The sequence below is a fragment of the Haliaeetus albicilla genome, chromosome 11, assembly GCF_947461875.1.
Source record: "Haliaeetus albicilla chromosome 11, bHalAlb1.1, whole genome shotgun sequence".
NCBI lineage: Eukaryota > Metazoa > Chordata > Aves > Accipitriformes > Accipitridae > Haliaeetus > Haliaeetus albicilla.
Genome location: NC_091493.1, coordinates 18,782,047 through 18,792,686, shown reverse-complemented (window position 1 = coordinate 18,792,686; position 10,640 = coordinate 18,782,047). Strand labels below are relative to the sequence as shown.

Sequence of the window (10,640 nt, the reverse complement as noted above, 5' to 3'; positions counted from 1 at the left end):
TCCTCATAAACAGATTTTTCTTTACTGGGTCATTAACATACACACAAGCAGCGCTATCCATCTGCAAAGCGTACTGCCGTTGGTGGAACACGTGCTGTGGGAGAAGCAGGTCATGGGCAGCCATGCGAGCCATGTTTATGAGAAAATCAGCTGTTTGATGCAGTCACTGCACTCAATGAACCTGTGGACAGAGCGTCAGTGCACAGGCTGCAACGTCACCCAGGGCCTCCTTGCAATGTAGCGGAGCAGTTCTGGGAGTCTTTGAAGGTGTCTACTCTGTGCATGTATCTACTCTGTGTTTGGGTTGCCTTCCTGGAGGCCTTGCAAAGGTGAGCCAATGCTTCTGCTGTTGGTTTTAGTAAGGGAGATGTAAAGGAGTAGCCAGGCTCAGGATACCGTGGAGAGAGGTTTTGTGCTTTTCAGCGGGGGAGAGCACAGAGCTGGTAGGCAGGAGGTACATTGCCTGTCCCACTCAGTATTGGGGTTATGTTGAGTTCCTGGGGATCGACAACAGGCTTCAAGGTAAAGTTCTGCAGGATGGTGGTTATGAGTAAGAATATCTCCATGCGTGCCAGGCCCTCTCCAGGGCACATTCGCTTGCCTGGAAGTGAAAACAGCAAATAGCACTCAACAGGTGTTGCTGAGTAGACTAGAGTTTGTACTAAGCAGATGTGTTGCACAGCTTTATTTACGGGATACAGCCACAGCAGTGAGATGACTGTCAGGATTACTAAGGACATTTGCAAGAGAAGAGTTTGTTGGAGAAAAAGACCCTTAGCAGTTTGGCTGGGTGTGCGAAGGAAGAACAGGAGTAGAAGTCTTAAACATGGAGGAGGCATCACAGGAGGCAAGATGAGAGAGAGCAAGGTGACATAAAGCACGGGTGAGAAAGCAGAGGGTTGGAGCTATTGGTAGGTGAGTGGTTGCATGCGTCCTGAGAGGTACTTAAGAGGTGCTGGGGAAAAGTAGAGCTACCACAGAAAGACAGGTTGGTTAAGGATGACTCTGGTGGTTGTATAGGAAGGTGACAGGTATTTTAGAAAGTGTCAGTGGGTCCCATTCATGTCGTTACATTGGCACCTCCTAGTAGGAGGTCTGAGAAGCCACCAGGCCTGAACAAGATGGGAGATGCAGCTGGGGAAGGGAGCAGCAGGGAGGAGTTATCCAGAGAGCAGTGAGTCCCAAGGAAGCACTAGGGGGACCACGCTGGGAAGAGGGAGAGTGTGTTATAGGGAAGGGCAGGGTGGTCACCAGAGGAGGACATCAACAGAGAGAAAGCCTGTGCTTTACCTGCTGAGAAGGGCATGAAGAACTCACTCTTCCTAAAGGTGCCATTGTCATTCAAGAAATGTCCAGGGTTGAACTCATTTGGGTTTGGAAACTCTTTACTGTCATGGAGGACAGAACTGAGGATGGGAAAGACTGTGGTGCCCTGAGGTAACACAAGAAGAGCACAACATGAAGCGGAGACAAGTTAGATCACTTAGATCCGACTGCCTGCCAGGTTAAGACTGAACTTCCCAGCACAGCCCTACCAGTGCCTTTTGTTTGCCTTTGGGGACCCTTCCGCTGGGGAGGCAGCTTTAGGGAGACCCTGCTAGATGTCACAGCAGGGACAGTCGTTGGCTGCTTTTCCTGAATGCTCCCTCTCACTTTCAGACCATTTATCCTCACCTTGCTCAGGTCATCTGGGGACACCCCACCTAATTCTTCCTCTTTCTTAGTGTTTCACAATAATGAACTTGTAGATGCACTACGTTCCTTCTTTTCTGTGAGCCCCCAAAAGCGAAAGCACACAAAGCTGTGGAAGTGAAGCTCTCTTCCCCTCTCCTGGCAAATTTCTCCTGCCACGATCCGCTTCCTTCCCTCTTCCTGACCAGCCATTGATGTGGGGGTGGGATAAATAATCCAGCAGTGATGACACAAGAGCCCTCTGCTGGAAGCTGAGCAGTTCTCTGGGTCCTGCGTTTTGATTTTACAGAGGCAGCTGAAAATCAAAACGCCAACAGCCTGTGTGCTGCTGTTCCCCTGCTGTACACGGTCACCTAGAAGACAGTATGTAACATGAGCATCGCTGCCATGGGCCAGGCCAGGCCGTGGGTTGCTCTAGCCCATCAGCCTGCCTCTGGCAGTGGCCACCAGTGACTGCCTCAAGAAGTGTGTGAGAACAGCAAACAGGTTTTGCTTGTTCCCTTGAATGCAAACATAGCCTCAAGTACTTTGTGGCTCAGGGGCTTTCTGTGCTCAATAACCACCAACTGACTTTGCATCCAAGCACATGTACAGGCTCTCCTGGATGGTGGTGAGCAGTTCCATAGCTTTGCTGCCTTTTGTGTGAGGAGTCACTGATCTGGGGTTGTTTTTTTTTGTTAACGCACTGTGTTTCTGCAGATAGGTAAAGCTGCAGAGCAAGTGAGCAAAGGTGTTGGGCAGAGCTACTGTTCCAGTCGGCCCATGGAATGGGAACAAGGGATTGCAAGTGAGCTACAGGAGCCTCAGGATAAAATCTTCATGAAGGGCTGGGTGACAACGAGGTCAGGCTACAGCATTTGTAGCTTCTGGCTTGTAACTGACAGCCTAAGAGCAAACATGCTGCCACCTTGTTGTTGAACTTGAAGAAGCTTGCCCACTAACCTTGGGAATGACGTACTCTCTGAAGCCGGTGTCTTTGGTCACAGTGTGAGGGAGACCCATGGGGATGAGGGAAATGAAGCGCTGGATTTCATGGACCACTGCATCTGTGTAGGGCATCTGGGTCTGATGAGCCACACAAGGTCTTCGTGATCGTCCCACTACCTGGTCAATCTCTTCTTGAACTTTCTCTGTCATGAAAGGCACAAACCATAAAATGGGTAAATAAAATCAAACGTACCTAAACAGGTTTCCATAAGCTGTCCACAGATGACAGGAGCATTGATGTTGGTTTTGGTGTGGACTAGAACATAGCTCCACTGTGGCCCATGCAAAGAATGTCCTCCTGGTGACTTGGCTAATGTGTGTATAACTGGGAGATAAAGATGTGGACACAGTCGCGTCCCTGGCTGTGAGGGGAGTGCAGCTGATGATGATGCCAGTGAAGCTGAGGGATCTCTAACGGCCACCCTGGGGAATGATGGTGCAAGGACCTTGCCCTTTTGGGTAAAATATGAGAGAGAGGAGAAACGTTGGAAGAAGGATGTGGTGTTAGACACACGCCCAGCCCAGGGGAATAGCTAGAGAGGAAGAGGCCACAGACTGGTACCTTGCATCTGCGGGTATTTGAGAAGAAGCAGAAGCCCATATCTTACAGTGGTGCTAATTGTCTCAGTTCCGGTAATGAACAAGTCGAAGGTGCTGGTTATCAGGTTCTTCATGTGGAAACTGGAATTGGGATGCTCGTTCTCCTAGGGAAAAGGCTGAGCTGTTTCTCTGGCTGAGCTAAGAAAAGTGGCCCTTTCTTGTGTCATCCCAGGCCTTCCCCTTTGCCTAGAGCTGTTGCATTTCTCTGCTAAGGTGCAGCAGCCATCTGGGACATTGCAATGCTATCTTTGTGCAGTAAGCTGAACCCCAGAGCAACCTTCTTTCAAGCTGTGCACCGAATGGTACATAGCTGCCTGTTTGCCCTTGCTGTGCCAACTGCTTTCTGGTGAAAGAACTGCAAGACCAGACTGCAAATGTCCCTGTGTTTTGGTGAGAGCAGATGAAGGTCTGGCTGTCCAAGCAGCTGCAGGTAGTGGCTGCTGAATGTGCAGACACAGAGCTATAAGCTCTAGCACAGGCAATATCTGGGGTATCGTTGGTGTCTTCCCACTGCACAGGTCAGCCGCCTGGGAAGGGGTCATCCCGATGTCTCTGTTACTTAGGAGAGGGAAGGGGCTCAGTGTAGATATGTTTGCACATGCGCTGGGGCTGCATGCTGTCTCCTTACCTCCTGCATTCTTCTGAGGAAGCAGTCGATGAAATCCTGGGGGGAGCTGGGATCTAGGGAGGCTTGGTGCATCTTCACCTCCTCTGACACAAAGGCTTTTAGAGCATCAAATTCTGTGAATATTTTGTTGTGTGGGCCAGGCAAGTAATCCAGGATCTTTGAGAACATCTGGTACAGCTGGAAGGAAAGAAACAGGAAGGTCCCTAGCATGACCATTGCCCCATCCTTTGATATTAGCAAAAAAGCCTAGGAAGGCCACAACACTCTCAAGTGAGCCAAGCAGAAGGGCTATGAGGCTGGGCAGTCTGACAGGGTGGTTGGAGCTTGCTTAGTAGTAGTAGGAACCTTAAAGGTGGGGAAGAAGGGTATTCAGGACTAAGGGGAAGCTGCACTTAGCTGGCAAAGCCAACTCCATTGGTGAGGGTGCTTCTTGCTCTTGAATGAATACCCTCCTGTGCAGCAACGCATTGATGGGGTCCTAGTTAGAAGACTGAAATGGGGCTTCATTGGGAGGGAGGCCTCCTGCTCCCCTGGGGGAATGTTGCCACTGTGATATGGCTACTGAATGTACCTGTCCCCATGGGGAGTTGATCATCTCAAAGATGTTGTTCATGTTGCTCATCAGGGCCAGGAACTTCTTGTCTTCATAGTCGTATCATTTCCCAAAGATGATGGAGCATATGACATTGGAGACAGCACAGCTCAGCATGAAGGTTGGGTTAAAAGGTGTTCCTGTGATTTCAGAAAAGTTACAAACCATAAAAAAAAAAACAAACCCAAACTATGGCTACTTATGGCTGCTGTGGGTAACCTGAGCTCTGGTTGTTAGTGGAAATATCAGATCACAGTCTCTGAGTAACACAGAAAGGTCCTCCAAAAAGAATAGTACATTATTACAGAATTGTTTACTGCTTTGTAATGAGGGGTAGCTGGTGCATGGACCAAACACATGGGAACTTCAATTCTATGCTGAAGACATGGGCTTCCTTAATATAGTCCTTTTTTTGCAAACATAAGCTGTATTAAAAGTGAACCATACCCTTTGTTTTGTTGATCTCTTCCAGCAAGTACTCAGTTTCCTCCTGGATCCTCTCTTCAGTGCTCCTTTTCCCCATTCCAAAGTTGCGCAGAGTACTGAGAGCAAACCGCGGGACTTGTAACCACTCCTTGTTGTTGCTAAAAACAATCCCTGCAGAGGAAGAGGGAAGACCTGGCTTGGATGTGCTGGGTGTGAGATGAACTGAGGCTCATGGTGACAGTGAATCCTGTCCCTGGGAGAGCACTGACGTGGTAGTGTCATAGTGTGGTTTGGAGGCAATCTCTAGAGGTCCTGCAGTCCAACTGCCTGCTTTTAGCCTTCTCCACTACATACCCAACCTCCCTGTGAACAATTCACTACTCATAACCGCAGATAATTTCCCTTGCTGCAGCTGGTGACTGTTGCCGCTTGCCCTTTCACTGCCTATCGCTGAGATGAATCCGGTTCCATTTCTCTGCTACCCTCTTTGAGTGGAAGCCAGCAATTACAGCCCACTCTGCCTTCCCTTCTCCAGGTGGGACCCACCCACTCCCCGCAGTCTTCTCTCATGCATGGTACACTCCAGCTCTAATCTGCCGAACGCACCCTCAGCCCTTCCCTTCTCCTCAGAAGGAGCTCGATCAGCAAACACACCTAATCCATTGTTAGCCCTGTCTCCTATTGGCATGTGTCCTCTGGCAGCAAACTCATCCGCGCGATCAACCAAGGCTTCTTTCACTGCATCGTGTCCATGCAGCACCACCACTGGGTCAGAGCCCAAGTGCACTGTGAACACTGGTCCATACTCTTCACTGAGCTGTCAAAATGCAAAAGAGAACATGGCCATGGAGCAGATAGGGAGGAGGAGTTGAAAAGTGGCCTTGCTGCTGCATCCCACTGTGGGCAGTGCAGCCTCACAGACCAGCAACATCAAGATTTGGTCCTCTCATGATAAATGTGGTTGTGGAGAGGGTTCCCAGCTATCAGGCACTGGACAACAATGGCAACAGCAGTGAGGGGGAGCAGCTGAGACCCCCAGTACTTTTCTGCTTCTCTGGGATTGCCACTCATCAAGCTATGGCCACAGGTTGTCCCAATGCACAGGTCCCACACATTTCTTGCCTGCAGAAGAAAGTAAGAAGAAGAAAGTAGCCTTACCTTCTGGAGGGTTTTGGCCAGGTTCTTTGGTTTCACTTGCAGCACATTACCTAGGATGGGAAGAGGAGCCGGTCCCGGAGGCATCTTCCCCTTTCCAGACCTCCCGCTCCATGCTGTGAAGGATAGCAGGCAAGCAATGCAAACCAGGAGGACAACAGTGGCTGCTCCCAGGAAGTCCATTTGCTTCTGTGGCTCAGGAGGGTGTGACTGGCTGCTGGAGCCCAAGTTTATATACTGAAGGGCTATGTTAGCTCAACAAAAAGTTTTGGATCATGTGGCTGAGTTAGTCAATATTACCAGTCAATCACTTGTTAGACTGCCCTGTGTTATGAAACTAGGACTTCTCTTGGTGTTAATTGGCCATTGAAGACACACCTTATCTCAAACAACTGCAGAGGCCAGCAGAGGTTAAGAAATTTATAATGTGGTCATAAAACTTGTTTTGTTTCACCTAAAGTTCATTGTTAAAGAGATCACACTAGAGGCACACTCTTCTACTGAGATGCTCCCAAAAATTCACTGTCACGAGAGCATCTTTCAAGTACTTCAGTGCCATTTGGATTTTCTGTTCTTCGGTATTGATTGTACAAGCTCTCAGTGGGGTGAGCCATTCTTGCTTTTTCCTGAAGTCTTCCTGACATTATCAGTGGAGTTCACGCTGTGTGGAATATGCCAAAGAACATACTGACATGTTCTCCTCAGTGCACAGCAATTGCTTCAGTCTCTCTCCCTAGGGGTCTCTGGCCTCACAAGAGAGGAAAGTATAAAACACTCATCTAGCAAGGACAGAAATGTTTCCAGGCATCACAATAGACAAGAAAGGACTTGCTGGGAAACAGAAGATAAAGACATAAGAAAAGAGGCCTAGACCTCGGGACTCTGACCTCTTCAAGGTCTCCTAGAGGAGAGGAAGACTGAAAGAAGCAGGTAGAGAAGAGAGAAATCAAGAACTTGAGAGGATATCTGGGGAATGGCTTCCCAAGCTGAGACAGAGCTTCACTTGTGAGGGGCTGGGTATAGGTTAGTGCAACCTGGCAACTAGTCCTTGCACATGCAATGACCAAAGAAGCCCACCTAACCTCCCGCTGGAAGCTGGCATGCACAAGTCCTGTTTTGTTGATGTCTGACTCCGATATGAGGAACTGCTCCCCTGGGAGGGCCAGAGGTGCTCTGGGAGGCTGCAGAGCATGTCTGGCGTGTTGTGAGAACTTCAAAAAGAGCTGGAAGCTTCCAGCCCAAGATTGCTCTGGGGCTGTGTACCTGTGAGGTCCCAACAGCAGTGGCAAAGGCAGGTAGAGAGAACTGTCAGGGCTGTGGCACTGCCTGTGCTCAGTTTGCTCAGTCTGGCCATATGCTCTCCTGAGCTATGACATTTTTGCAGGCAGACAGATCTCATCCAACTGAGCAGAAGATGTTGTGATGATAGGGGGATGTAGGACTTGGTGGGAATTAGTGAGGGGCCCGGGTGAACTGGGTGCTTCGTTGGAGTGTGCTGGGTTTGCTGTGCAGCAGTGCCTTAATGGGAGTTTCCCCGTTGCTCAGAGGTGCTAGTGAAGGCCTCCATCCCTTGCAAAAGTTTTTGTATCTCCACTATGAGTTCTTAAGTCATCCTCACTCTCTTGCATAGGTGCAATAATTTGCTAGTTGTTCTTTTTAAATCTCATTTCATATCTTAAAGACCCATGCTTGATACTTTGGTGGAAAAACTGAGTTGCCAGTCTGGGCTAGTTGCTGATCTGCTGGCCTAAACTTCTGCATCAGCTCAGATGTTGCCAGAGCAGTTCATGGAAGTTCATGTATCTCTAGAGACTTTCACCTGGTGAAACTGGAGTTCATGGGAGTTTGCACTGCTACATGAGGCCTCTCTGCTGCCAGCATTCATGACCTTACCACCTTCCCTGTAAAGTTCTCTCTTCCTGGGAACAAGGGCTCACTTCTCAGCTCTACTTCACAGTTTGCAACATACTTTGGGCAAAAGCCCTGGAACTAGGAATACTTTCAAGATTTCTAATTTGTATCAGGATAAAATCATTATATTCCAAATATTTCCACCACCCTGGCAGACCCACTGGGGATTTACAAGGGAGGAAAACCCATAAGACTAGTGACTCAGACCTTTCCCTGTGGGAAACCATGGGCCTTTTCATGTAACAGTAATGTCCAAGGGTTTTCTGAGTACTCACTTCTGTTTGCAGATGCTATGAGGAGGCAGGGCTGGTCTGTCCTCTCCATCCATGTGGAAGTCCAGGAAGGCCAGGCTGAAATCCCCTCCTCTCCATCTTCCCCAGGAACTTTGGTTTTAAGTTCATTGGAGGCATGTATTAGGGATATTAAAAGAAAAGGCTACTAGTGTTGTAGCTTTGCCTCTTTTTTTCTAAAATAAAGCACAAGCTTGAAGAAAATCTGTCATCTTTGTGTAGAATCTCTTGCAGGCTTGCTGCCTGCGCCTTCTCTTTTTGGACCTCGGTTCACAAGATGGCACTGCTAAATGCCACTCCTGCCCACTGTGCAGCCAGCACTCCTCATCCCTGGGATGCTTGGTGCAGATATCCCTGCTGTCTGAAAATGCCATTCAGCTTCTGTGGAGGCATGTTTTCACTGAGTCACTCCTCCGTGTACTGCCATTTTGTACCATGTATGGTGCAGGGTACAGACCAGACACACATCTATCTTGTTGGAGGCAGTCCCACAATGTGCAGGGCATTTTGTACTCCTCTTCCCAGCACTTCTTGGTGGTGGTGTTTAATACCTCCTTTTCTTCCCACAGGTCTCGAGAGCTTTCTACAGCCAGGGCAACTCCTACACTGCCACTACATCTGCCCCAGTGTCCCAGGCTCAAAATTGTTAGGAGGCGAGGATTTTCCAGGTTTGCGAGCAAGAGAGACCTGCTTGTTTCCTCTCAGCCAGGCTGCTTTCCACTGCCTATAACAACTTCTTCCAACCAAGCATTTCATTTCCATGAATTTCAGGCTCATTTCACTTGCCTCCCATCTCTACATCATTCAACATGGCTGTCAAGCGTGTGTGTAGAAGTTAGGACCTGAAACCATTCTCAGCACTGGTATTGCTTGGAGGATCTACAGCACTCCCAGTGTTGTTTCACATAGAGTTATTCTTCAAGTATGTGTAGACATTTTTCCTGTCAGCATAAACAAAGTATTGGTGAGTTAAAGTGTAATGAAAACTATCTCTCTGTAGCTGCAAAGTACTTTTAAAATTTGTTATTGTTTACCCAATTATCAGCAGGTAACACAATCAAATGAAGCATTCAGCAGTCACACAGTGGCTGTGAATTTGGGGCAAGCTGTCTTGGCACAACACTCAGCTTCTACAGAGATGAGGCCTCCCTCCCTGCTAAAGTCCAAATGTTTTCCCCGGATGCCTCTCCAACGTGGCTGCCCAGTGCCCTGGCAGGCACTGGGATGAGCAGATTTTTTTCTGAGCACTGCTCAAACAGCAGCCATGCAGGCAGCCTGTCAAGGTCCATTTGCTTCAGTCCCTGCTGTGCAGAGCAGCTGGAAAGGTCTTGTACTTTGTGGAACAGCCCTCCTGGCTGGTGCATGAAATAAGCAGTGTGCAGGGTAGGCACGGTGACGTTCTTCACTCATCTGGCTGGCTGGGATCGCAGCAAGAGGAAAGATGGGCTGTGGGCTAAGGTGGAAGAGCAGATGAAAACGCCTCCCTTGGACTCAGCTGCTACCCATGCCTGTTGATGAGGGCTGGCTGGCGAGCACGCTGCTTGCTGCATGGTGCTGTGCAGATGTTTGGGAGCTGGAGGGTCTGCTGAGAGCAGAAGTGTGGGTGGTCACCGATGGAAGTGCATTATTAAGGGTCAACATTAGAAATCCTACTCATCTAACCCACACATCATGCTGGGATATGTGTGATGATCTAGTCCCAAAGAAATAAGCGGATTACAAAAGAACATGATGGCACAGGCTACGCCAGTGCTCCCACTGCAAAAAGTAGAGCACAAAAAGGCATGCACAAACTATGTGTACATCATCTCTGCAACAGTGTAAAGATATTCACACCTCCCTTGCATGAATGCAGAAACATCTATGTGGAAAGATGGACAATAAGGCTTTTACTCAGTGTGGGTGCTGTAGCCTGATGTGCGGCGAGGGAGAAGGCTCTACGTGAGACACGGTGCAGTTACAGGCAGGCAATGGGTGCTGGCAGGCAGAGCTTTCTCTGGGATCACAGAGGCTCCCCTTCCCTGTGTTTCAGGCCCATCTTAGGGGCCCACCTGTCAGCTTTTGGGGGTGGGAGTCCCACAGAGCATATGGTCCTGCCACCTGGCAGCCAGGCCTGGAACAGTCCTGCAGCTATCCCCACACAACCACACTACAAACGGGGCTGTAGTCCACAGCCAGGAGTGTTTGAGGGGAATCACCTCCTTTTAGGTGTGCAAAGCCTCCTGAGCTCCACAGTTTTGCACAGATTTCATGTGGAGGGCTATTCCTGTGCTTATATGTTGGAGCCCTGTGTCTGGCATTTGAAGTAGTGGCACCTTTAAAAGAGCAAAAGAGCATTGTCACTCAGCTTCTTGTACTC

At 49.1% G+C, this 10,640-nt stretch overlaps 1 protein-coding gene across 1 annotated transcript; it reads right to left on the bottom strand.

The window, feature by feature from the left end:
• LOC104315668 (cytochrome P450 2C9-like) lies at window positions 1-6,296 on the bottom strand. The gene is given in 9 exon segments (XM_009915753.2): window positions 1-601; window positions 1,291-1,432; window positions 2,635-2,822; window positions 3,242-3,383; window positions 3,908-4,084; window positions 4,479-4,639; window positions 4,947-5,096; window positions 5,580-5,742; window positions 6,084-6,296. Coding segments are annotated over 9 exon segments (1,485 nt in total). The 5' UTR covers window positions 6,264-6,296; the 3' UTR covers window positions 1-419.
• Window positions 6,297-10,640: the final 4,344 nt, after the last annotated feature.